Source organism: Macaca nemestrina, chromosome 17, assembly GCF_043159975.1.
Source record: "Macaca nemestrina isolate mMacNem1 chromosome 17, mMacNem.hap1, whole genome shotgun sequence".
Lineage (NCBI taxonomy): Eukaryota > Metazoa > Chordata > Mammalia > Primates > Cercopithecidae > Macaca > Macaca nemestrina.
In genome coordinates, this window is record NC_092141.1 from 72,726,283 (window position 1) to 72,752,476 (window position 26,194).

Genomic DNA, 26,194 nt, shown 5'->3' on the forward strand with positions numbered 1-26,194 from the left:
CGTGCTGGGCACGGGGAGGAGCAGGACACCAGCCTCTGGAACCACCCAGATCGCTGGGGCCTCCAAGTACCCGGAGGGCGAAGGCCTGAGGGCCCCCTCCAGCCGCCTACTCCTCACCCCAGCCCCAAAATAGCCGGCGGGTAACTGCGCCAGCCCGCGCGCCCGCCGAGCGTTCGCTGACTGACGGGAGGTGGGAATATGGGCGGAGCCTCGCGCCTGAGCTGTGATTGGAGCAACCAAGACCTCCCAGTCTCTCCCAAGAAGGGGAGACAGTGCCAGAGAGGGATGCGCAGAGGCGGGGGCTTAGAGACCTCTACGTGATTGGCTAGCAGCGCAAGGAGCCGGGCGCTGTCCCGATGATTGGCAGGCGCTGGACAGCCCTCGGAGACCGCCTTGGCTTCGCCCATTGGCATCCTGTGAGAGTAGGCGGGATTGGTTCATCGTGTGGTGCTGATGATTAGCTGGCCGCTGAGAGTTAGGGTGTTGGGAGAGAGTTGGGGGGGACGGCGGGGGCAGCCGACTTCCTTCTTGTTATTGGCTGATGAGGTGGGTAGGGGTGGTGCGACGGCCCAGCGGCTGCCTGGGATTGGTGGGCGCCGGCGTGAGTGACAGACAGTGGGGCGAGCTGCGCGACCAGCGGTTTGTTTTTCGGAGCGTTCCTGAGGTGGAGAACGGTGGCCGGACGGAGCGACTGCGGGTCTGAGGGACTGGCGGGCGGGCGGGCCGAGCGGCGCCGCCGAGGCCGGGCTGGGCCGAGCCCAGGAGCGCCCGGGATGTAGCGGGCCACCCTGCCGATGCCACAGCGCCCGGCCGCGGGCGGAGCCGGAGCCGGAGCCTGGGGAGGCGGCGGGGGCCCAGAGCGCAGCCCGCGCCCCCCGCGCGGAGCCAGGCCCGCTGCCGTCCCCGCCTCCCGGGCCCCCGGCATGCAGCCCCGGCTGCGGAGGTGACACTCACGGACGCGAGCCGCCGCCGCCGCCATCGCCACCATGGGTAAGTGTCGCCACCGCCCCGGCCTGTGCCCGCGCTGCTTCGCGACGCCCCGCCCCGGGCTGAGGGAGGAGGACCCTGGGCCGCCGCCTGACAGGCATGGACAGCCTGCCCGGCCCGGGGCTGCGGACCGCCGGCAGCCCGCCTGCCCGCCCGCCGGGCTCGCACGCCGCGGCCCGGGCGGGGGTTCTGGGTCCGCGGGGCGGTTCGGCCGGCAGAGCCCTCTCGGCAGCCCTCCTTCCGGGCGGCGCGACGGGCGCATCCCGGGGAAGCGGCAGTGGGACCGAGGGCCCGTGCTCCGCGGGGCAGCCTGGCTCGAATGAGCCGGACCGCGAGCCCGAGGGCGGGGGAGCGAGAGCGCAGTGTGGGGCCCGGGCTGGAGGCTGCCGCAGGCCCAGCTGCTGTTGTGTCTTTTCCTTGATTTGCTTTTTTTTCCTGCCTGTGTCATTTCCTTCCCTTTGCTCACACAGGCCGGCCTGTGAGAGTTCCCGGGGCTTGCTCTCCAGCCCTGTGCGCGCCCCAGCGCAGGGGGGAGGGCGTGCGGGGCTTGGCTGGGAGGCGATTAAACTGGAATCTGTGATCAAGCGCGCGGTTGACAAATGCGTGCTGCACGCAGATTGCGGGGGGTCAGGAATTGGTCGGATGCTGCCAGTTAGAATTCACATCCTACTTTTTGAAAAATCCTGTTGCAGGGTTTTACATCCATTAATTTTTTCTTGCGGTATCCCTGAAATTATGTAACTTTTCAAAGAAACATTTGCTACACAAAAGAATTTCTCTGAAATAATTTCCTTTTTGTCAGTATTTGCAGTTTCTACTGTGAAGATGTAATCTAAGGAAAGCTTTTAATGTCTTCCGCACTTAGCATTTGAGTTGAATTATATTCCATATTCTTTTTGGTAATTTAGCAAATGACTACTGGACTAGACTAAGAAATAACATTTTAAACGTTCTTTACTTCTCCTGTGCAGACAGGTGTTGTGATACTGTTGTCACAAGTTTTGCAAAATATTTGGTATTGCCCTAAATAATATTAAAAGGGTAAACTTCAGTGAGAGGATCGTTTGCAAAGCCTTCCGTGGCTTCTGTAATGTGCCCTGTGTGAAGAGGGAGCCTTAATGTTTGCCTTGCCCTATAGCAAGGTCAAGTCCTTTTTGTAGGAGGTTAACTGTATGCCATGTCAAAATCGCCAGATATTGTTTTGTGACCCATCTCTACACCCTGGCTTTGAATGAATTGCCTCGCTCTAGTTCATGCTATCCCTCATACAGTATGAGAAGGGTTTGTTCATTTGCTGGGCTTACTTTTTCCTTCCCATGCTTTCCTTCAGAAGTGCGTGCTCTTCTGGGGGAAGGTCTGTTGTGAGAGTGGACATAAAAGGAACCCAGTGAGGCCTGCTATTTAAATATATAATTGAAGAAATATTTATTGAATTTTTTTATAGATGAGACACGCAATTCTTGTCTACCCCAGGATTCAAACATTTATCTTTTTTTTTTTTTTTTTTTTTTTTTGAGACGGAGTCTCGCTTGTCGCCCAGGCTGGAGTGCAGTGACCGGATCTCAGCTCACTGCAAGCTCCGCCTCCCCGGGTTCACGCCATTCTCCTGCCTCAGCCTCCCGAGTAGCTGGGACTACAGGCGTCCGCCACATCGCCTGGCTAGTTTTTTGTATTTTTTAGTAGAGACGGGGTTTCACCGTGTTAGCCAGGATGGTCTCGATCTCCTGACCTCGTGATCCACCCGTCTCGGCCTCCCAAAGTGCTGGGATTACAGGCTTGAGCCACCGCGCCCGGCCCAAACATTTATCTTGTATTATAGATTTTGAATAAATCTTCCATTTGATTTATGAGCCTATATTGTGACTTTCTCACAAGTCTTTTTTCTTGTCCTGGGGCAGCTGTTAGTCCCAAAGGAGAGTGTGAAATACTTAAGGGTGTGTAGACCATCCACTTCCTACTTTCTTGACTGCTACACCAGTTAGAGTGCCCACATGTGTTGACTACATCTCTTTATCTAACATGAAAATAGGTATGAACCTGTTTTCACATTTCAAGACATTTTCAGAAAGTTTATAAGTGTGTGAGTACCTGGAGACCAGTGATGGGGAGGAAAAAAACTATATAGGCTGGGTCTAGAGCCTGAAAGAAAGAAGGGCCAGGACCTCAGGATCTTCTCATTTGTCTCCACGTCAATTGTCCCCCTGTCAGTTTTACATGAAGACACATGTGAAAGGAACATGCAAGAGGAATTAACTTGCCTGGTGGCTGCAGTATATTAGCCAAGTTAGTTTAAGAACCACTGCCCTAGCTTTCTTCACTTTCCCCCATACAGTTCTCTCCATCTTTTTTGTGAGGGGAGAGTAGATGACCTTGATACACTGTTAGAGCTAATATTGAATTCTTCTTGACACCTGGCTCTTCAATTTGCTTTCTATAGAGCTCAATGAGGATATATATACACAGATACATTCACACACAGTCTTTCTCTTAAGTACTAGGTTCCATTTTGGTGATGAAAATTCGAATTCCCAGTTTAGTTAGTTTGCTTTTGGTTGCTGTAGTTCTACATAAACTCAAAGGATTTATAAGAGAGAAACACAGACTTCTTAGTATTTTAGTTATTCTTGTTAAACTTCAGCCTCATGAAGAAAGGACTAAAACTTGAGTCTGCCCTGCAGGTTCTTTGGTTAAGTAAGAGTCATATTTTCCTGAGCTGTTCTAAGCCCAAGACTGAAGCCTGTTTGACAACTTGGGTTAATAAAAACAGGTCAGATTTTATATTGTCTGTTAGCCCCAGTAAATTTCTAGTGGAAATTATTTATCTCTGTAAATAATAGGAAATTTTTTTTTGGCTTTGATACTGTGTGGCTATAAAAAATTGGGATTGATTGGTTGTTTTTTCTTGGTCACTCCAGAATTCATTTCCAGATTTAGTAATTATAGTGGCAAATACTGTTCATAATACCTGAGATTGTTTATGTGGTCTTTTTATAAATGCAATCTGAAACTTAGTGGGATGTATCACTGAAAAATGTGTAACAACTTGGAAGTGTTACAGGAAATTATAGTGAATGGAGTACAGGATTACAGATGGTCTGGTTCTGGTTTGAAGTCAGAATTACTGTGACTTACAGACACCTTGTCTAGGGTACCAAGGCTGTTGGGAGCTCCCTGTTAGAATAGTCTCAATTCAGTTTGGCTAGAATCTGACCACCTATGTAGACTCTGAAGAGTTAGCAGCTGTTTTGATTGAAATTTGAATCACAGTTTAATAAATCAACATGGCTAGATTTCTGATATTTTAAAAAATGACAATTGGATTTTAAAACTGAATTTTAGGTTGGTCATGGTGGCTTACACCTATAATCCCAGCACTTTGGGAAGCTGAGGCTGGTGGATCGCTTGAGCCCAGGAGTTCCAGACCAGCCTGGACAACATGGTGAAACCCTGTCTCTACTAAAAATACACAAACTTAACTGGGTGTAGTGGCAAGCTCCTATAGTCCCAGCTACCCAGGAGACCGAGGTGGGAGAATCATCTGAGCCTGAGAGGTTGAGGCTGCAGTGAACCATGATCATGTCACTGCACTCCAGCCCAGGCAACAAGAGTGAGAGACCCTGTCTCTAAAACAAAAAACAAACAAAAAATAGCTGAATTTTAGGCATCTATAAAAAGTGAATATCTGTCCAACTGAGCATTACTTAGGGGAATACACAGAGATAAGATGAGGTTTTTCTGGTTCTATGGAAGCTATTAATTTATTCTTTGCCCATTTGTCGAATGCCTCCTATGTGCCAGACGTAGTATTAAGCCCTGTACCTGTGTTATCCTGTCCTCAAGAAGTTACAGTTAGGTAAGGTGAAGCAGAAACATGTAAACAAATAAGTGCAAAATCGTGTAAAGAGACACAGGAGAGAGAACAATGCTGTCGTTTTGGTGTTGACATATATAATTCTATAGTCTCCAGTCTTTTGCGTTAATTTCATTAAACATTAAAATGTAGTGGTGATATATATTGATTCTTATGAGGAAGAAATGGCTTACTTTGTAATATGTGTTTTAAGAATTTGAACCATCAATTAGTATTGAATGCCTATTATATCTAAGAACAGAAAAACGCCAGCATTTGACTTTGAGATTTAGCAAAGGTTCAATCATTTCTTGAAGGAGAAAAGTTTCTTGTGAATTGAGGGTCGGGCCTTATTGCATATACTCATTGTAAAATGATGTTTGCCTGGGCATGGACAGGGTGGAGGCAGTGGAAGTATGAATGTCATGAAGAGAAAGTAAAATCTGACTCAGGGACACTGAAGCACGGGCTCTCCTGAGTGAGCAGCGCGATCAGACGATCTGGTGGAGCTGGGTAGAACATTGTCAAGATGAAGAAATAACATCAGTTAAATGAAAACAAAGTTTAAAACATTATTTTGGGAATCGTATACATGGAAAAGAGAGAGAGTGTGTGGCATAGTAAACAGACATCATACGGGATAACAGTGTGTATTAGAGAATGTGGTGCTTCTGGCAACTTTTCTGAGTTGTTAGCCAAGGGAACTCACAAATGGAAAGTGCTTTAAGACCCTGCTTTGAGATACAAGTAATAGCTCAGTCTGGAAGAGTGGCTTCCTGCTGGAGCTAAAGAGAGGAGTATGTTGCCTGGCAGCCTCCATACCACAGGTCGGGGTACCAGGAGAAGAAAAACTACATGCCACTGGGGAATTATGAATACTGGCTACTTAAAACTGAGTAAGAGCTTCCACTTTTTAAGCCTGAACTCTAATCTTTATTTCATAGATCCTTTTCTATTTCCATGAACACTTCCCCTCTTCCTAGATTCTTAACCTCTTAATCTTTAAAATTAACCTCTTTCTCCTTGTGCTTCTTCCTGGTAGCTTCTAAGTGTGTCAGACCACTCCCACTCTCAGGAAATCTTTTCAAAGTTATAAGCACATTATTACCCTACCTCAACTTTTTCACATGTAAAGTTCACAAATACATTTTTTTTTTTTTTTTTTTGAGATGAAGTTTTGCCCTGTTGCCCAGGCTTGAGTGCAGTGGCACGATCTCCGTTCACTGCAACCCCCGCCTCCCAGGTTCAAGCTATTCTCCTACCTCAGCCTCCCGAGTAGCAGAGATTACAGGCGACCGCCACCACACCTGGCTAATTTTGTATTTTTAATAGAGATAGCATTTCACCATGTTGGCCAGGCTAGTCTGAAACTCCTGACTGCAGGTGATCCACCCGCCTCAGCCTCCCAAAGTGTTGGGATTACAGGCGTGAGCCATTGTGCCCGGCCATGACTAATTTTTTGTATTTTTTGTAGAGATGGGGTTTTGCCATGTTGCCCAAGCTGGTCTCAAACTCCTGGGATGAAGTGATACTCCTGCCTTGGCCTCCTAGAATGTTGGACTTATAGGTGTGAGCCAATGCGCCTGGCCTGTCACTCTCATTTTCTTCAATCCTTTTTTTTTTTTTTGAGACGGAATCTCACTCCATCGCCCAGGCTGGAATGTGTTGACGTAGTCTTGGCTCACTGCAACCTCCGCCTCCCAGGTTCAAGCGATTCTCATGCCTTAGCCTCCACAGTAGCTGGGATTACAGGCGTGTACCACCATGCCCAGCTAATTTTTGTATTTTTAGTAGAGATGGTGTTTCAGCATGTTGGCCAGGCTGGTCTTGAACTCCAGACCTCAGGCGATCTGCCTGCCTTGGCCACCCAAAGTGCTGGGATTACAGGCATGAGCCACCTTGGCCGGCCTATTTTCTTCAGTCCTCTTAAAGCCTTCCTTTCCAGCTTCCCCTCTTCTCATTCTATTTGATTAGTATTAGTCACTGAGGATCAGTCTCTGACCCTCTTTTCTTCCCCTCTATCCCTTAATTGCTTATTCTTCATGTCCTTTCTCTCAGTTCATTTCATGAACTCTCTGACATAGCTAGAACAGCTTGCTTTTCTTTTTTTTTTTTTTCAAGATGGAGTCTCACTCTCGTCGCCCAGGCTGGAGTGCAGTTGCTCAATTTCAGCTCACTGCAACCTCTGCCTCCTGGGTTCAAGCGATTCTCCTGCCTCAGTCTCCTGAGTAGCTGGGATTACAGGTGTCCACCACCACACTCGGCTAATTTTTGTATTTTTAGTAGAGAGGAGGTTTTACCACGTTGGCCAGGCTGGTCTTGAACTCTTGACCTCAGGTGCTCTGCCTGACTTGGCCTCCCAAAGTGCTGAGATTACAGGTGTGAGCCACCATGCCCGGCCAGCTTGCTTTTCTTTTTTTTTTCTTTTTTTTTTTTTTTTTGAGACTGAGTCTGGCTCTGTCGCCCAGGCTGGAGTGCAGTGGCCGGATCTCAGCTCACTGCAAGCTCCGCCTCCCGGGTTTACGCCATTCTCCTGCCTCAGCCTCCGGAGTAGCTGGGACTACAGGCGCCCGCCACCTCACCCGGCTAGTTTTTTGTATTTTTTAGTAGAGACGGGGTTTCACCGTGTTAGCCAGGATGGTCTCGATCTCCTGACCTTGTGATCCGCCCGTCTCGGCCTCCCAAAGTGCTGGGATTACAGGCTTGAGCCACTGCGCCCGGCGAGCTTGCTTTTCTTAAAGAATCTTTAGTCTGTTAACAGCTATATAAAATCATCCATATAACCTCTTGCTACTCATATTTAAAAATATATATTTTTATACATTCGTGTTTATATACTCTGGTTTATATATTGTGTAATTCTATGTTTTTTTTTTGAGCTGGAGTTTCTCTCTTGTTGCTCCAGGCTGGAGTGCAATGGCCCAATCTTGGTTCACTGCAACCTCTGCCTCCCAGCTTGAAGCGGTTCTACTGCCTCAGCCTGCCATGTAGCTGGGATTACAGGCATGTGCCACCATACCCAGCTAATTTTGTGTTTTTGATAGAGACAGAGTTTCTCCATGTTGGTCAGGCTGGTCTCGAACCCCCAACCTCAGGTGATCCGCCTGCCTCGACCTCCCAAAGTGCTGGGATTACGGGCGTGAGCCACTGGACCTTGCCAATTCTTTTTTTGATACAACTTTGTATTTGTGTGTTGCTTATCTTTTTATCCCTAGAGTTTGAACACCTTGAAATATCTTTTAAAACTTCCTAATGTATAATACAGGATAAGTATTCAGTAAATGGTTGTTAATGATTTATAAAAGTTCAGTAATAAAATTAAGTATTAGGGTAGATTAAATGGCCTCCAGTCTTTTTCCATTGACCTTTTCTCATTGATGATAATAATAGCCAGCTTTTTTTTTTTTTTTTTTTTTTTTTTTAGCATTACTAAGTGTTAGGTACTATAAGAAATAATTCATAGGTTTTCTTTTGCTTTTAACTCTCACAGCAGCTTTGTGAAAGCTTTATCTCCCAGATGAGGAAATTGAGGTTTGGAGAGAATAAATGATTTGCTCAGGTCCTCCTTACCAAATTTTTCTGACTCTGAAGTTCATATTCCTAACTGCTTCAGTCTAAGAAGGTTGTTATTTGTTGTTTTTTTTTGAGATGGAGTCTCACTCTGTCACCATGGTGGAGTGCAGTGGTGCCATCTCAGCTCACACCAACCTCCGCCTCCCGTGTTCAGGCAATTCTCGTGCCTCAGCCTCCCAAGTAGCTGGGATTACAGGCGCACGCCACCACACCCAGCTAATTTTTTTTTTGTATTTTTAGTAGAGACAGGGTTTCACCATTATGGCCAGGCTGGTTTCAAACTCCTGACCTCAAGTGATCCGCCTATCTCGGCCTCCCAAAGTGCTAGAATTACAGGCTTAAGCCACTGCGCCCAGCCTGTTATTTGTTTTTAAAAGTTGTGTGTTTTTAAGGAATGCCACATTGAAGGAGTGCTGATAATTCCGTTAGTCTCAGTCCATACCACAGAGATAACTGGCTTGTGGCAGCCAAGTGTGCATAGTGATGTTGCTTTTTAGAAGGAAAAAAAACAAAAACAAAAACAAAACCTCAATCCAGGAAGAAATGCCTAAAAGAGCCACTTGATTTACTTCCTGTCTTTATCCATGTCCTCTGAAGTACCAGTTGAAGAACCTGTCTACTTCTAGGAATGCATTTGACTTTGATACAAAATTAGATTCTATAACCCTGATTCACTTGTGTCAGTTGTCCCAGATTTCAGATGACCGTGCCAAACTGTGCCTCTACTGTGTTCTCAGCTCTGGAACTACCAAACAAGTTTATTCATTAAGTAATGCCAGGAATTGGTTAGCTTCCTGGAAACAGAATTTGTCAACCTGATAAACCAGCTCTTATAATAACATCATCTTATACAGAATTAGAAATTATTTCTCCAGTCCTACTTGTGGATCTGACTTGAAAAGTGGTGTGTGTATGTGTGTGCCTGTATGTGTATTCACATCCGTCTTCGTTCAGTATCTGAGTTGAAAGAACTGAAAATTCTCAATTCTTAGGGTGGTTAATGTTGTTACTGATAACTCTGTGCATTCCGCTTTTAGGAGTATTGTTGGATGCTCCTCAGAAAACGCTTAAACCTAGTCATAATCCTGCTTACATTGATCCCAATTTATTATTACAGTTGGTCCAATTTTTTACATATTTAATAATATATAAGCCATTTAATATATAAACCTATACATATTATTATATAAACCAATCTTCCTAGCTTAGATGTTATGCTCTAGTTTTTAAGGTTTGGTTGTGAGGATAAAAATCAAAACAAAAAACCAAGTTCCCTTTTTTGAGATACGGTCTCACTGTTGCCCAGGCTGGAGTACAGTGGCATGATCATGGCTCACTGCAGCCTCAACCTCCTGGGCTCAAGTGATCCTTCCACCTATGCCTCTCAAGTAGCTGAGCCTACAGCGTGCACCACCATGCCCAGCTCATTTTTTGTATTTTTGTAGAACGGCGTTTTGCCATGTTGCCCCAGTCTGGTCTCCAACTCGTGGGCTCAAGCAATCTGCCTGCCTCGGCCTCCCAAAGTGCTGAGATTACAGGCATGAGCCACCCTGTCCAGCCAAGTTCCCTTCTTTAAGGAAGCTATAGAGAAATTGTAGAAGGTATAAAATAATTGATGGGATTTATATGTGTTAATTTTGACAGATATCTTTTTGTAGATACCCACTTTCTCCTCATTCATTATCCGCTTTACTGCATGCTTTCGATATTACAACTATGTCACTCTCATACATACTTTTGTATATGTTTTGAAGTGGAATCATATGGGAAGTTAGGCTCCTGGTATTTTCCTGCAAGTTTTAAATCTAATTTTACTGTCCTGAACAAGCAAAAGCCTCTTTATAGGCAACTTTGTCCTTTTCTGCACCTCGTCAGAGGGCATATAGGGCACTAGAGCAGATTTGGTCTAGGAAGAGGGGAGAGGCAAATAAGGGGAAGGGCCAGGCACGGTGGCTTATGACTGTAATCCCAGCATTTTGGGAGGCTAAGGAGGGAGGATCGCGTGAGCTCAGGTGTTTGAAATCAGCCTGGGCAATATGGTGAAACCCTCTCTCAATAAAAAATACAAAAATTGGCCGGGCGCGGTGGCTCACGCCTGTAATCCCAGCACTTTGGGAGGCCGAGACGGGCGGATCACGAGGTCAGGAGATCGAGAGCATCCTGGCTAACACGGTGAAACCTCGTCTCTACTAAAACTACAAAAAAATTAGCCGGGCGTGGCGGTGGGCGCCTGTAGTCCCAGCTACTCGGGAGGCTGAGGCAGGAGAATGGTGTGAACCCGGGAGGCGGAGCTTGCAGTGAGCCGAAATCGCGCCACTGCACTCCAGCCTGGGCGACAGAGCAAGACTCCGTCTCAAAAAAAAAAAAAAAAAAAAAAACCACAAAAATTAGCAGGGCGTGGTGGTGTGCACCTGTAGTCCCAGCTACTCTGGAGGCTGAGGTGGAGGATTGTTTGAGCCTGGGGGGTGGAGGAGGCTGTAGTGAGCTGTGATTGTACCACTATACTCTAGCCTGGGCAACAGAGCAAAACCCTGTCTCAGTCAGTCAGTCACTCAATCAGTAGTGGAAGAAGAGACTGGAGCAGTTTTACTTCCTACATTTCACGCTGTTCATTTCTTTCCACAGGGTATTAGAATATTTCCAAGGGGCAGTGATAAAGGGCAGAAGATGAGCACTCTCTTTGGGTGGAATATTTTGTATTTGCTTCTTTTAAGGTGTGCCCCAAGTCCCCAAATGAGTCAGTTTTCACCAAAGCAAGTGTAACGACTCATCCCTCATGTTCCCTTCCCGATCAACAGATTTATTCATTTTCAATCTCCAAATGCTATTTGAATGGGCAAATATATCTTAAAGGACCTGGGAAAAATTTGTACAACATAGACTTGGGCTGGTTTGTGTTCTGGGTTTTGGCCATTTGTTTTTAATGTATGAGAACTCTAGTACTCCATGCTATTTCAAGAAAAGGGGATTAAAAGTAATGGCAGTAAGGTGGAGACAATGCATTGCTTGGTCAGCTTAGGGAGGAAAAACAATAGAACTACCCTTTGACTTCCCTATGGGAAGTAGAAGGCCTATAAACTTGTAAAGAGTTGGTGGGGGTTGATGGTGGTGGTGGCATTCAGATGCTAGGCTTGTAAAACAACTTCTGTTCAAAACAGTTACCTGAGGCCCTTATTTGGTACCTTTTAAAATGTACTCTCCTCCTTATGATGCTTTAAGAATAAGTCTGGGACTGACACTGTGCCATAATCCGCTCTCTGGATTTATCTTTTCATTCAATACCATATTACATTGTACTGTGTTGTTCTTCACTTCAACTTTTCATCTATTTTTCCTGGTTAAGTTTCTCTGGCACTGGACAAACTGCTCTGTTTGAGCATGTCCCTTCCCTGCAATTAATTGGTAAATATTGCTGTAGGAAATCTGATTGGAGGGCTATTAAGAAACCATTAAAGGTCAGGCATGGTGGCTCACACCTGTAATCTTAGCACTTTGGGAGGCCGAGACAAGAGGATCACGGAAGTCCAGGAGTTGGAGACCAGCCTGGGCAACATGGGGAGACCTCGTCTCTACAAAAAATTAAAAAATTATCCAGGCATGGTGGCCCATGCCTGTGTTCCCAGCTACTTGGGAGGCTGATGTGGGAAGGTTGCTTAAGCCCTAGAGTTCGAGGCTGCAGTGAGCTGTGATCACGCCACTGCACTCCAGCCTGAGGGACAGAGCAAGACCTTGTCTCAAAGAAAAAAAATTCCGTTAAAATTCAAATTGCCATAGTCTGACCTTTTGGGCTGCATCTGATTATAGTTACAGGGTCTGTCATTTTGCCTGGGCAGAACTCCCTGAGTATTAGTCATATAGTTTGTGAAAGAACTTTGCTGGTCTGTATTTAAGTATCTTAGTCCATGTGCTCTCTTTCATTGCAGACGAACAGGAGGCATTGAACTCAATCATGAACGATCTGGTGGCCCTCCAGATGAACCGACGTCACCGGATGCCTGGATATGAGACCATGAAGAACAAAGACACAGGTCACTCAAATAGGCAGGTGTGTGTGACCCTGGCAGAGCTAAATGAGATTTGTTGGGGAGGGGTTTTCAAATGGGAAATATATGAAAAGCCAAGGAGACTACATTACCAGGGTTGAATACTTTTGACCCCTTCCTTTCACAGTCTGTTAAATGGGAAGTAATACATACCAACCAGGTATGGTTAAATGGTAAGTGATATTGGGAGGCCGAGGCAGGCAAATCACCTGAGGTCAAGAGTTTGAGACCAGCCTGGCCAACATGGTGAAACCCCATCTCTACTAAAAATACAAAATTAGCCAGGTGTGGTGGTGCATGCCTGTAGGCCCGCTAATCAGGAGGCTGAGACAGGAGAATTGCTTGAACCTGGGAGGCAAAGGCTGCAGTGAGCCGAGATGGCACCACTGCACTCCAGCCTGGGCAAGAGAGCAAAACTCTGTCTCAAAAAAAAAAAAAAAAAGCCATGCAGTTATGGATCTGTGATTTGGAATCTTAAAGCCTTCTGTAAGCATTTCATCTGTTATGGGGACAGTATTCATATACGTTTTTCCCCTTTAGTGATATTTGGCAAATATTTAATTCAGATTCATGATCCCTAAGTCAGAAGGTTTTTAGCTACCTTACAGTATATAATCAGGAAAAACTAATTAATTTGGTATTAGCTTATGTAAAATATAATTAAGAAGGTAAATTTATTAATTAAAATGTCACATAGTATATTCTAAAGGCAATAATGAGTGATTTTGTTATTACTGTTTGCTTTACCTTATTAACCCAGGTAGTTGATAGTGCCTGTTTTATTGAGAGTTGTATGCTTCCTTAGGAAAACATTGCCTATTTTTCTTAACATTTAAACTTGTGTGTCATTGAGAATCTTCTTCTCACCTGTAGTGCCACTTACCTGTTTCCTGGGTACTTTGGCCTGCAGAGAGGAGTGAATGATGGGGAGCTTTCCTTCCTAGTCGGTATCTAATGCTACATCAGCTATATTGGGCATATTTGATGAAAATTTGTCTATGGCATTCTCCCTTGTGGTTCTGTTTATCTGCTAACCTCTTTTCTTCTCATTTGCATCTTGTTTACCAATTCTTCAGAATTGGTTCCTAGAGATAGTATAAGGCCCTAGAACTTTTCCTGTCTGTGGTCTGCTAGATAGAGCCTTCCAGAGTATTTCCTGCCTTTAGGAATCCTAGGGACCCCAAGGGAAGAGGAGTCCTTTTGTTTCATGTTAAAACAGAAGGATTAGTTTAAAAAGCTGCTTTTGTTGTTGTTACCTTACAGTACTGGAGGTATATAAACAGATAAGGGCCCATTCTTACACTGTTTTCAGATGTTATTCTGTCTGACTGTTTGAGTTCTCCCTTGCTATAGCTCATTTGTATTCAAAGCCACTTTTGGAAGGAGCATTTTACCAGAAGTGAGTCCCCTCCCCCATGCTTGAGCCTAATGACCTCACTTTCCTTCCTGTCTTCCTATGTAGAGTGTGCTTGGTAACATTGCTCCAGTTAGCTGATCTTTCTCCACACTGGACTATTGGCATGAGTATCAGTTAGTGGGTAAAAAGGGGAAGCTTTCTTGAATTGGAAGGCCCAAAAGGTCCAGGCTGGGAAAAGGAGGGGTGGAATGGTTACTGATAGTTCCTTGAAGGAGGATTCCTTTTTAGGACTCCTGCTTAGAGCCTAAAAGCTGTGATGAGGGAAGTCTTGATCTTTTGCTGTGCCTGCTGCTGCACTGTTAGAGTGAAGTCAGTGGTTATGAAGGCAGAAGACTGTAAAAAGGATTGACTATTTGTTAGGAAGTAATCTTTTTTTTTTTTTTGAGACGGAGTCTGGGTCTGTCGCCCAGGCTGGAGTGCAGTGGCCGGATCTCAGCTCGCTGCAAGCTCCACCTCCTGGGTTCACGCCATTCTCCTGCCTCAGCCTCCCGAGTAGCTGGGACTACAGGCGCCCTCCACCTCGCCTGGCTAGTTTTTTGTATTTTTTAGTAGAGACGGGGTTTCACCATGTTAGCCAGGATGGTCTCGATCTCCTGACCTAGTGATCCGCCCATCTCGGCCTCCCAAAGTGCTGGGATTACAGGCGTGAGCCACCGTGCCCGGCCAGGAAGTAATCTTAACAAGAGGTACTAGATCTTTGGATCCATGATTTACTTCAATGTTGTCAAACTTATGTTGCACGAAGGAAACAAATTATTAACCTCAGTGTTTTTGTTTTTAAAGAAAAAACACAACAGCAGCAGCTCAGCCCTTCTGAACAGCCCCACAGTAACAACAAGCTCATGTGCAGGGGCCAGTGAGAAAAAGAAATTTTTGGTAAGGATCCAGATTACCTGTTAAAACCAAAATGTACTTTTAAGTCTGCTATTCATGCTGCAACAGCGGAATTCACTTCCCGAACAAGTTGTTTGTAAAAAGTATTGGTTACCCGTGACCTGTGTTCAGTGCTTCTAGTCACCATTTCTCACAACAGTGTTATTGATAAGCAGCCTCTATCAGTGCTGTCCAATAAATTTTCTGTGATGACAGACATGTTTTATATCTGTGCTGTCCAATGTGGTATTGTAGCCACTAGCCACATGTGTCTGTTGAGCAACTAAGGAACTAAATTTTAAATTTTATGTAATTTTAATTAATTTAGACAGCCACTTGTGGCTGGTGGCTATTGTATTGGACAGCACAACTTTAGGTACTATGTAAGGGACTGTTGATTTATTGGGCAAGAAATTATGTATATGCTTGGAGATGTGTAGAGATTCATTAGTATGTTCATTCCTTACACACGTCATAAGTTTCTATACATTGCGATAAGCTAATAATGGGAATCCTATCTAAGATTCTGTTTTAGGAAGAATGTGAAGATGTGGAACTAGTATGGCTGTTTAGAAATTGAAGCTCAAAGTTTTATGTTAATATGGGCAAAAGGGGAAATAAAATGCTAAGATAGCTTTTCCTCTTAATGAAGTCAAGGTTATAGAATGGCCTGTCCTGGGAAGCGTAGCAGATGTTTCACTTCTGACCAAGAGGGATATTCTTCAGCAAAATTCTGAAAGCAGAAAAAGCCAAAGTCTCAGCAAATGCATCTCTAGGAAAGACGGGGTAAGAGGCAGTGCGGGGAAGATGTGGGGGAGAGGTATTTATAGCCTAATATAATGAAAGGAGCCTGGTGATATTAATTATTATTTAACATAGGACTTTATAATTCATAGAGTTACACATTTATTATTATTATCATAGTTTTTGTTAGCCTTGGCCTGAGACAGAATGAAACAGTTTTCTTCATTACCAGTTCTTCTACCAGAAAGTCCATGCTTAGGAAGAGAGAGGAATGAAAGATCAAAACCTAATTTAAATGGTAAAGAGTTGCCAAATTTGGTTAAGAAATGTCTAATTGGATTACAGATTCAAATTGCAGAATCCTAGTTGAAAGAAACTAAGCATTTTGGCTAGCTGAAAAGGTTGTTTATTCAAGGGTGGAATGGTGCTGGCAGAGGCTAACAGCCTTTCACTATGAGAATGGCAGTGCTGGCTACAAGACAGAGTTGAGACTGGCACAGCTTCATGGGGCTCAAGCTTGGCCCAGCAAGGAAAGCCAGAGGAGTTGTGGGTTCATTAACAGGATTATTTGGGGGCTGAGGCCTGGAAGAACTGAAAAATCTAATTTAATATCTCTGCTTGGCAAGACTTGAGACATCCCCTTCCCTAAGTAAACAAGCTGGGTAAGTAATTGAAAAAGAGAATGGATTTGAGAACAAATAGGCAGCTATGGAAGTACGTGGGCAATGAGCTATTAACTATTTTCTAGGAGGTAGATTCTGTATTCTCTGTATTCTAGGAGTACAGAGAATACTGTACACTAGGAGCATTCTCTGTATTCTCCCTTTTGTATATTGGGTCTCTGGAAGCCTACAGCATGGTTAGAGCTGACTGAATATTCTTAGATGTGTGGCACATCCTACGTGTGGCTGGGTCCTATGGATAGTTTTGCAGGCCATGATGTGCAGTGTCCCTTTAGCAGTCATTGACACACAGTGCGTTATCAATAGGTGTTAGTTCTCTATGGGTCTGACAACTTAGTATAGTGAAAAGAGTGCTGGCCTATGACTGAACATGCTGGAGAAGAGCTTGTCTGGCCACAGGGACACAGCCGTGCAGATCCAGCATGTGTCTCCCATGCGCCAAGTGGAGCCCCCAGCCAAGAAGGCAGCCGCACTAGCAGAGGGTGACGAGGACAATGACATTGACCTGTTTGGCAGCGACAATGAGGAGGAAGACAAGGAGGCATTCCGGCTGTGGGAGAAGTGGCTGCGGTGGTATGTGGAGAAGAAGGCCAAGAAGCCTGCGTTGGTGGCCAAGTCTTCCATCCTGCTGGACGTCAAGCCTTGGGACAATGAGACCAACATAGCCCAATTGGAGGCCTGTATGCGCTTCATCCAGCTGGACGGGCTGGTCTGGGGGGGCCTCCAAGCTGGTGCCCATGGGCTTTGGTATCCGGAAGCTGCAGATTCAGTGTGTGGTGGAGGATGACAAGGTAGGGACAAACTTTCTGGAAGAGGAGATTACCAAGTTTGAGAGCATGTGTAGAGTGTCAACATTGCAGCTTTCAACAAGATCTGAAGCCTTAGTGTGTGTGTGTGTGTGTGTGTGTGTATGCGCGCACACGTGCAAGTGCGTGAGGTCCTGCCACGATTAAAAACTGAGACCAACCAAAAAAAAAAAAAAAAAAAAAAAAAAGAATGCTGGCCTAGGAGTCATAGAGTTGTTACTCATGTATGAACGCAGGGTTTTATAATTTATAGAGTGCTTTCAACAACAGTTAACAACAACACTATAAGCATGTGTATAAGGTTTACACAGCTTTTACACAAAGGTATTGAGTAGAGGCAGGAGGTAAATCCCAAGTCTTCTGATTCCTAGTCACAGTAATTTTATTGTGTATAAGTCATATAACCTTTCTGAAGTGAGTTTTTCCATCTGAAATATAGACTTAATACTCACTGTGTCTACCTCTTAAGATTGTTGTAAGATCATAGACAGAATGTGAAATATTTTGTACATTGTAAAACAAATGTACAAATGTAAAGTTGTAGTGGTTATGTCACTTCTTATGTTTTGGCACTGCAGGTATGAGCTTTGGGGAAAGCTTCTAACTAGAACTGTCCATAGTGTTGTGGAACTGAAAGGATTAAGGTTTTTCTATCTTTATGGGATTATCATTACTGTTTATCTGATGATCTTTGCAAATTTCTGAAGCTAGCCTAATTTCTGAAAATCCCAGTGGAGGAAGAAATGGAATCCTTATTTCCATGGATTCCTGTTTCCCTTGAATCTTATCAAAAGGGTAAGTAGATACTTGAATAGAGGCTGGGTTCTGGATCTAACCCTCCAGATGTTCATGAGTGGGTGCTTTAGAACAGAAAAGCTGCTTTCTTCATGATAGGTACAAGCAGGGCAGGGCCTTGGCTATCATTTCTAGAGGAAGAGAATTCAAGGAGCTGTTCCCCCAGCAGGGTCAATGATTGAGCAGACTGTCTTTTGCTTTCAGTGTGAAAGACCTGGCTCTTTTAACACCTCCTTTCTCTTTCAAGGGTTGTTGATAAGATGGGCTGGCTAGTTTGAAAATAAGATATAAAGCAACACACAAGCCTGGCATTATAGTTGCTTTATAATCATCTCTTCCACTGATCTCCTACAACTTTCCTGAGTCATGCTTAAAAATAAAATTTTAATTTTTGTTCTGTTTTTTTTCCCTTTCATTCACTTACTCTCTTTGGCAAAATAAGGACTGCAATTCCAGAAATGTGGGGAGGCATTAAAGGTATGTAGCAAATGCAGGGAGAGAAATCAGTACAGAATCAGAGCGAGGATAAGAATGATGGCTAACTGAGGCCTTTTTCAGGTCAAATTATTTCATAAATGTTTGGTTAAAATTCCTGATTTTTCTGGATTCTTGAAAGCTTTTTGGGCTACATGTTCACCTGTTGAGTCCAGACTGTGAAAAGGTCATTTCTGCTTTAGTATTCTTGTCAGTTATTCCTATTGTTCCTGCTGAGTTCCTGAATCTGTAGCTCAACCTGGCGGCCTGCACTGTCTCTCTCCTGAGCGTGGCTCTCACTACTGCTCTCACCGGATTGCCTGTGGTGGGCAGGGGACATGAAGCTGCTTAGACCTGAATTTCTGTACTAGAACTTTTTTTTTCAGTAGCTGACACCCTCCATTCAGTTTAACATGTACTTATGGTCAGGCTTCTCAGACACACAAAAGAAATGTATGTTGGCTGGGAGTGGTGGCTCACGCCTGTAACCCCAGCACTTTGGGAGGCCGAGGCGGGCAGATCAATCACCTGGCCTGGCCAACATGGTGAAAACCCTGTCTCTACAAAAAGACAAAAATTAGCTGAGCATGATGGCAGGTGCCTGTAATCCCAGCTACTTGGGAGGCTCAGCTGGGAGAATCGCTTGTACTTGGGAGGCGGAGGTTGTAGTGAGCCGAGATCGCGCCACTGCTCTCCAGCCTGGGCGACAGAGCAAGACCCCATCTCAAAAAAAAAAAAAGAAAGAAAAAAGGTATGTCATATTCGTTGTACCCCAGGAATCATGCAGTCTTACTGGGAAGTGAGGACTACATGAAAGAAAGAAATAAAGTATGATGTAACTGTGCCTCACTGTGTGGTACAGAGAGTAAGTGCTATAGAAAGCCAGGAAAGTGAAAGATGAGCTTGGGCCAAAAGAGCTATGGAGTCATTTCAGGTGGAAAGGCACTTCAACTAGGCTGTGAAGGAAGTATAAACAGTTAGGTGGAACGGAGGAAGGGTGGCACTCCAAGTCAGGAAACAGAATGATTAAAGACCTTGGGGAAGAAGCAAACATGGCATGTATCAGGAAACAAGGTGAGTATTGATCTGGCTTGAAAGGGGGATTCCTGTGGGGAACAAACAGTGTGAGATGTTCAGGTAAACTGAGTGAACCTAAATCCCAGAGGGCTTTGAGTGATATCAGAGAATTTAGACTTTATTCCATAGATAGTGGGTATCACCGATTACCTTATGAACAAAGAGGGAACATGGTGAAAAAGGTGATTGAGATGGTTGGAACTGTAGAGGAACGCAGAGTGGGTTGGAAATGGGGAGCTGAAATGTATAAAGGTGGCTTTAGGACTCGGATCAAGGGGAAAGGGTCTCACTGAAGGTGATACCAGTGAGAATGGGAAGCAGAGTCTTATACTGGAGGCCTTTGAGAGGAGAATTGGAATTTGCTCCCTGGCTGTGAGGGGGAAAAGGAAGGAAAGAATCAAGTATTACTCAGAGGTGTGAACCTGTATAACCAGGAGCACAGCAGTACCAATGTTAGAAATAGTGACACTGAGCCAGGCATGGTGACATGCACCTGTAGTCCCAGCTACTTGGGAGGCTGAGGCAGGAGGATCACTTGAGCCCAGGAGCTCAAATCTGTAGCACACAATGATTGTGCCTGTGAATAGCTACTGCCCTCTAGCCTGGACAACATAACGAGACTCCATCTCTGAAAAGAAAGTAATAGTTGAGAAGGGAGACTAGTTCAGGAGAGTAGTTGATGTAGATACATATGGCTAGATTAAGTTTGAGATTACAGTGGGAAAAAACCTCAAGAGTGTGTGAGGTATGTGTATATGTGTATGTTGATTTTTGCAGGTCCATAATCTGTTATCTGCAGTTCTGAGATCCAAATATTACTACAAACTAAACGGGCATTTTTAGTTTCTGGTTTCTATTTATTATTTTTTAATTTGTAGCAGACTCATTTGGCAACCAGACCTGTCCTGAGTAGACACAGGGCAATTTATAGTCTTTCTTTATTCTACTTATTGTGAGTATTCATACTTTTCATTGCAAAAATTAGGATAGCTTGGATAAAAAGCATGTACTCTGTTAACAAATAGTCTCCAAATCTCAGTGACTTAACACAGTATGCCCAATACAAGGAAGGGGAGAACAGTGTTGCCCAGAGTCACTTAGCAACCTGGATTGAGGGAGACTCCTCTGTCCTAGGACATGTGCCTGCCAGGGAAAAGAGTATAGAACTTGATTCTGTCCCTGGCTCTTGGTCAGAACTAGGGACAAAACCCCCAAACTAACTTTTAAGAGGTGCAGGAAATACTTGAGCATTCTGCCTTTACCATAGGAGTACTGTCTCAGCCACCCTCCACTCCACTCCCTGGGGAGACATCACGTGATTTATAGAACATGTACCATACTACCCCTCTAAATCCAAAATATGCATTCTGAAACACTTTTGGCCCCAAGAATTTTGGCTAAAGGATAATGGACCTGTATTATCATTTACCAACCACTTGTATATGAGGTACTGTTCTAATCACTTTACCCAATTATATGATTTAATTATTTTGATAATTCTATGAGTTGGAAACTAACATTCTCACTTTACAGATGAGGAAACTAAGTCATAGGTTAAGTATGAGGCTGCAGTGCCATTACTTTTTTTTTTTTTTTCCCTGATACGGAGTCTTGCTCTGTCACCCAGGCTGGAGTGCAGTGGCGTGATCTCAGCTCACTGCAGCCTCCACTTCCTGGGCTTAAGCAATTCTCCTGCCTCAGCCTCCCGAATAGCTGGGATTATAGGCGCCCATCACCACACCCGGCTAATTTTTGTATTTTTAGTAGAGACGGGGTTTCACCATGTTGGCCAGGCTGGTCTCGAACTCCTAAACTCGTGATCTGCCCTCAGCCTCACAAAGTGCTGGGATTACATGGCAACCTCGCCCGGCCTAGTGCAATTAGGTTTAATGGCAAAAACTGCAATTACTTTTGCACCAACCTAAGTTTGAGGTTACACAGCTAGGAAGTTGTAGAGCCAAGATTTGAAGCAGGCAGTTGGACTCCAGTGCTACATTCTTAACAACTACATATTGGCCTCAGATACGTGGCAAGCAGATGAGCCTTGCTTCAGAGATTGGGGCTAGATACAGAGATTGAGGACTCTTCTATTTAGAGGCCCACTGAGAAGTGTGTGCAGAGCAGGAGAAACCCAAAAGTCAGAAGTCGCAAGGTTGAGGAATGGTCACATGTTTGGGGAGGGGTGGGAGAGGGCATGAACAAGAGGAACCAGCAAAGAAGCAGAAGTGGTCAGAGTGGTAGCAGGTTCCCTGTGCTGGGATAGAGTCACAGAAGTTGGAAATAGAGTTGGCCACCAGTGTGAAATGCCTCAGAGAGGACAAGGAGAATGGCTGGCTGGAAGGCATTGAATCAAATTATCTTTATCTGAACTTCCCTTATCTATGACTTATTATGGTCAACCTGACAGGTGAAATTCAGATTTAGGAACTCAGATTTGGGCCTATCATGTGGTTCATGGAAGCTTGTAAGGCTGTCGTGGCATCAAAGAAGCATCTTTGTTTACACTGCTTTTTGGTCACAGGCTCGGTTAGTCTTAAGTAACAGTGATTTGTGGTTTGGAACAAAAGTTTAATTCCCTTTCTGAATAAATTCTTGTAGAGCAGTGCTTAGGTTATGGCTCATTATGAAATAAATTTAGTTCCTTCAGTTCCATAAAGGGACTGAGGAGATTCCTTTGTTAGTATATCTAAATACAGTGTTCCTAGGGCTGGGCGCAGTGGCTCACGCCTGTAATCCGAGCACTTTGGGAGGCCAAGGCGGGCGGATCACTTGAGGTTAAGAGTTCGAGACCAACCTGGCCAACATGGTGAAACCTTGTCTCTACTAAAAATACAAACATTAACCAGGCGTGGTGGTGCATGCCTGTAATCCCAGCTACTTGGGAGGCTGAGGCAGGAGAATCACTTGAACCCAGGAGACAGAGGCTGCAGTGAGCCGAGATCGCGCCAACTGCACTGCAGCCTGGGCAACAGAGCGAGACTCTGTCTCCAAAAATAAAAAAATAAAATTAAAAAAATAAATAAAATGTTGTCCCAGTTTAAGAATGAAAGCTGTTGTTTATTTTTTAACCTATTTTTTTTTTTTTTTTTAGTTTATTTTTGAGACAGAATCCTTGCTCTTTCACCCAGGCTGGAGTCCAGTGGCTGATCATGGCTCACTGCAACCTCAAGCCCCCCTGGGCTCAAGCAATCCTCTTGCCTCAGCGTCCCAAGTAGCTGAGACTACAGGCATGTGCCACCAGAACCAGCTAATTTTTGTATTTTTTGTAGAGATGGCGTTTTGCTATGTTGCCCAGACTGATCTCAAACACCTGGGCTCAAACAAACCTGGGCTCCTCAAACCTCGGCTTCCCAAAGTGTTGGGATTAGAAGCATGAGCCACTACACCTGGCCCAAAACTTTTAAAAATGAAAAAAAAAAAAAAAAATTAGACAAAGAAAAAAGACCTGAGGAAATATGTGAATAAACTATGGACTTTAGTTGGTATATCAGTATCGATTAATTTTAACAAAAAGAAATACACCATACTAATGTAAGATATTAATAATAGGGGAAACTGGCTGGGTGTGGTTGCTCATGCCTGTAATCCCAGCACTTTGGGAGGTTGAGGTGGACAGATTGCTTGAGCCCAGGAGTTTGAGACTGGCCTGGGCAACATGGCAAGACCCTATCTCTACAAAAAGTTACAAATTAGCCCAGTGCGGTGACATGTGCCTGTTTGTAGTCCCAGCTACATGGGAGGCTGAGGTGAGAGAATCAGTCACCTGTGCCTGGGAAGTCGAGGCTGCAGTGAGCCGTGATCGTAACACTGCACTCCAGCTTGGGTGGCAGGAGTAAGACCCTGTCTCAGTAATAACAATAACAGGGGAAACTGTGTACAGAGGGGAGAAGGATGTATCAGAACTCTGCTGTATATGCTCAGTTTTTCTGTAAATCTAAAACTGTTCTAAAAATAAAATTTATTAATTAAAACAATAGGCCGGGCGCGGTGGCTCAAGCCTGTAATCCCAGCACTTTGGGAGGCCGAGACGGGCGGATCACGAGGTCAGGAGATCGAGACCATCCTGGCTAACACAATGAAACCCCGTCTCTACTAAAAATACAAAAAAATTAGCCGGGCGAGGTGGCAGGCGCCTGTAGTCCCAGCTACTCGGGAGGCTGAGGCAGGAGAATGGCGTAAACCCGGGAGGCGGAGCTTGCAGTGAGCTGAGATAGCGCCACTGCACTCCAGCCTGGGCGACAGAGCGAGACTCCGTCTCAAAAAAAAAAAAAAAAACAATAGAGCTACAGCGAGGTATGCTGGGTGATAGGCAGGAACAGGTAAAAGGATGTGTAACCCACCTGCAGGGGCAGACAGGACTATAAACTTCATAGAGCACTCAGGATACTCCAGATCCAGTTGAGGAAGTAGTGTGGGAACCTGGAGACCACACATCACAGCATGGCAACTCTGCTTTGAAGGACTCTTGTCATGGTAACTTTAGAATTTCAGGGGAACGGGAAAAAGAAGATAGTGAAAAACTGCTCTCAGTGCCTGTGTGACTTAAGTTGTAGCATAGCATGGTAGTTAAGAGTCATAGTTCCAGGGTTCAAATCCTACCTCTTCCTTTACAAGCAATATGACCTGACCTTGGGGGAACTTACTTAATCTTGTTGTAACTCAGTTATTTTCTGTAAAATAGAGATAATAATGGTACTTGTTTTGAGGATCAGTTTAACTAATATATGTAAACATGCTTAGAACAATGCTTGGTTTGTGGTAAATGCTCAATAAACATTAGTTATTATCATTGTTATTAAGGGATAAAGTGGTCCATGTGTTATCTTAAAAGGATAAGAAGGCTATATCAGGGTTGTATTTTTTTTGAGACAGGGTCTCACTCTGTCACCCAGACTGGAGTGCAACGGCACTGTCTCAGCTCACTGCAACCTCTGCCTCCTAGGTTCAAGTGATTCTCCTGCCTCAGCCTTCCGAGTAGCTGGGATTACAGGTGTGCGCCACTACTCACGGCATAATTTTTGTATTTTAAGTAGAGATGGGGTTTCACTGTGTTGGCCAGGCTGGTCTCGAACTCTCGACCTCCAGTGATCTGCCCGCCTCGGCCTCCCAAAGTGCTGGGATTACAGTTGTGAGCCACTGTGCCTGGCCTTTAATTGCCATTTTAAATTAATAAAGTAAATTTTCTCAGTTTTAATTTTGAATATGGTAAATACCAATAGATATAATCCACATAAGCAAAAGCTCTTTGGGGTCTTTAATAATTTTTACAGTGTAAATTAGAACTACTCTTGTGATTCATTGAACTGGAAGAGAAGTCTAGTCCCCTAATGCCTTGGGAAAAGGGAGTCCTTTAGGCACCTACCCTTCCTTTCAAACTCACTCCCTTTTCTGTCATCTTCTGTGTTTGCTATGTGTTCCTCATCTTCAAATACTCTTAAGCCCTCTTTCTTCCAAGCCATAGCCTATTAATTTGTCTTCTTCAATATAATTTTTCTTCATCGACTATGACTTCATTCTCTCTTTTATCTCTGTTATTTGCTGGTTTCCTGCCCATCTTTTCTTTTCCTCTGCGCCTGTTCTTCTGTAATATCTCTCTCCTTTCCCTGTCATTTTTTAAACTCCCTCAAGTTGTTTGTAATATCTCTTTTGCAATATCTCTTTCTCCTTAATTTGTTCTTTGTCATTTTAACACTTCTACTTCCTCTTATTTCTCATATTTATACTTAGTTCTGTTCTTCAGTTCATTCAACCACTTAACAAATATTAAGCACAAATATTATATGCCATTTCCTTTTCCTGGCACTGGGGCTATCGAAACATGATAGACCTCGGGAAGCTGAGGCAAGAGAATCGCTTGAACCCGGGAGGCGGAGGTTGCAGTGAGCCAATATCATGCTACTGCACTCCAGCCTGGGTGACAGAGTGAGACTCCGTCTCAAAAAAAAAAAACAAAAAAAACAAAAAAAAACATGATAGACTTGATCTCTACTCTCTTGCAGTTTACAGGCTACTCATCATGGTCATTTTGGAAAAGGCTGGGACTGTGTATAAGGTCCTACTTTACCACCATTGGGGTAGCTTTGGAAGGGTCGTAGGAAATCAGTGATAGTGGTACCAATGGCAGCAGCAGCAAAAAACAAATATTGCATGTCTATTATGTGTCAGGTATTTTACTTACATTTAGTTGTAAGTTTTACTTACATTTACTTAAGAACTCTGCAAGATATGTTTAGGCTGACTCTACAGGTGGAAAAACTAAGACTCACAGAGGATAAGTAACTTGCTTGTGGTCATAGCTAGAAAGCGTCAGCAGCAAAATTTCTTTTTGTCTTCAGTCACATCAGCCAACAAGGAAAGATATCCTGATCAGGAGGTGATAGAGTGGGAGGAACTTCCAGAGCCAGTTGTAGAAATAGGGTGTGTATGAAGCTAGAAACAGCATGTCACAGCATAGAAACTGAGCTGGGCAGCCACCTCAGGATCTTACCCTAAGAGCTTTGTTGCCTCTGATGTTAGAACTGGAAGTTTTAACTCATTGGAAAGGAATGCCCATGCCTATCTAGGAAAAGAAGCTGGACCAGGAGCCATCAGGGATGTATGCCTAATGTTGCTAACGGGCTGCTCAAGGCTTTCTTGGGAATGGCAGGAGTGAAACATTCCAGAGAATTCTCTAACCTGTCTATCATTCTTTTTGGCAGAGTGACGTCAGAATCAAGTTTGAGCACAATGGGGAGAGGCGGTAAGTCTGCCTTCTGATGAGTAGTTGTGTTCATGTATGCCAAACTTCTCAAATAGCATTGAGTTCATGGAAGTCATTCTCCTGTCCTGATCCTTATGGGGCCACTGGTTGGGTAGTGGGGTGGATTGGGCAT

The 26,194-nt window shown here is 44.4% G+C and overlaps 1 protein-coding gene and 1 pseudogene across 4 annotated transcripts in view; both read left to right on the top strand.

Moving 5' to 3' along the window:
• Positions 1 to 642: 642 nt before the first annotated feature.
• LOC105483039 (mitogen-activated protein kinase kinase kinase 3) overlaps positions 643 to 26,194 on the top strand; it is a 76,112-nt gene continuing 50,560 nt past the window's right edge. For 2 of the 4 annotated variants that reach the window (XM_024793188.2, XM_024793189.2), the window contains exons 1-4: positions 643 to 990; positions 12,334 to 12,455; positions 14,654 to 14,746; positions 26,021 to 26,061. In XM_024793188.2, the coding sequence (XP_024648956.1) occupies positions 987 to 990; positions 12,334 to 12,455; positions 14,654 to 14,746; positions 26,021 to 26,061 (260 nt within the window). In that variant the 5' untranslated portion in view covers positions 643 to 986. The remainder of the gene's footprint in view (positions 991 to 12,333; positions 12,456 to 14,653; positions 14,747 to 26,020; positions 26,062 to 26,194) is intronic. The other 2 variants (XM_024793190.2, XM_024793191.2) reach the window with 1 other exon arrangement.
• On the top strand, positions 14,754 to 18,207 carry LOC112426925 (elongation factor 1-delta pseudogene; annotated as a pseudogene).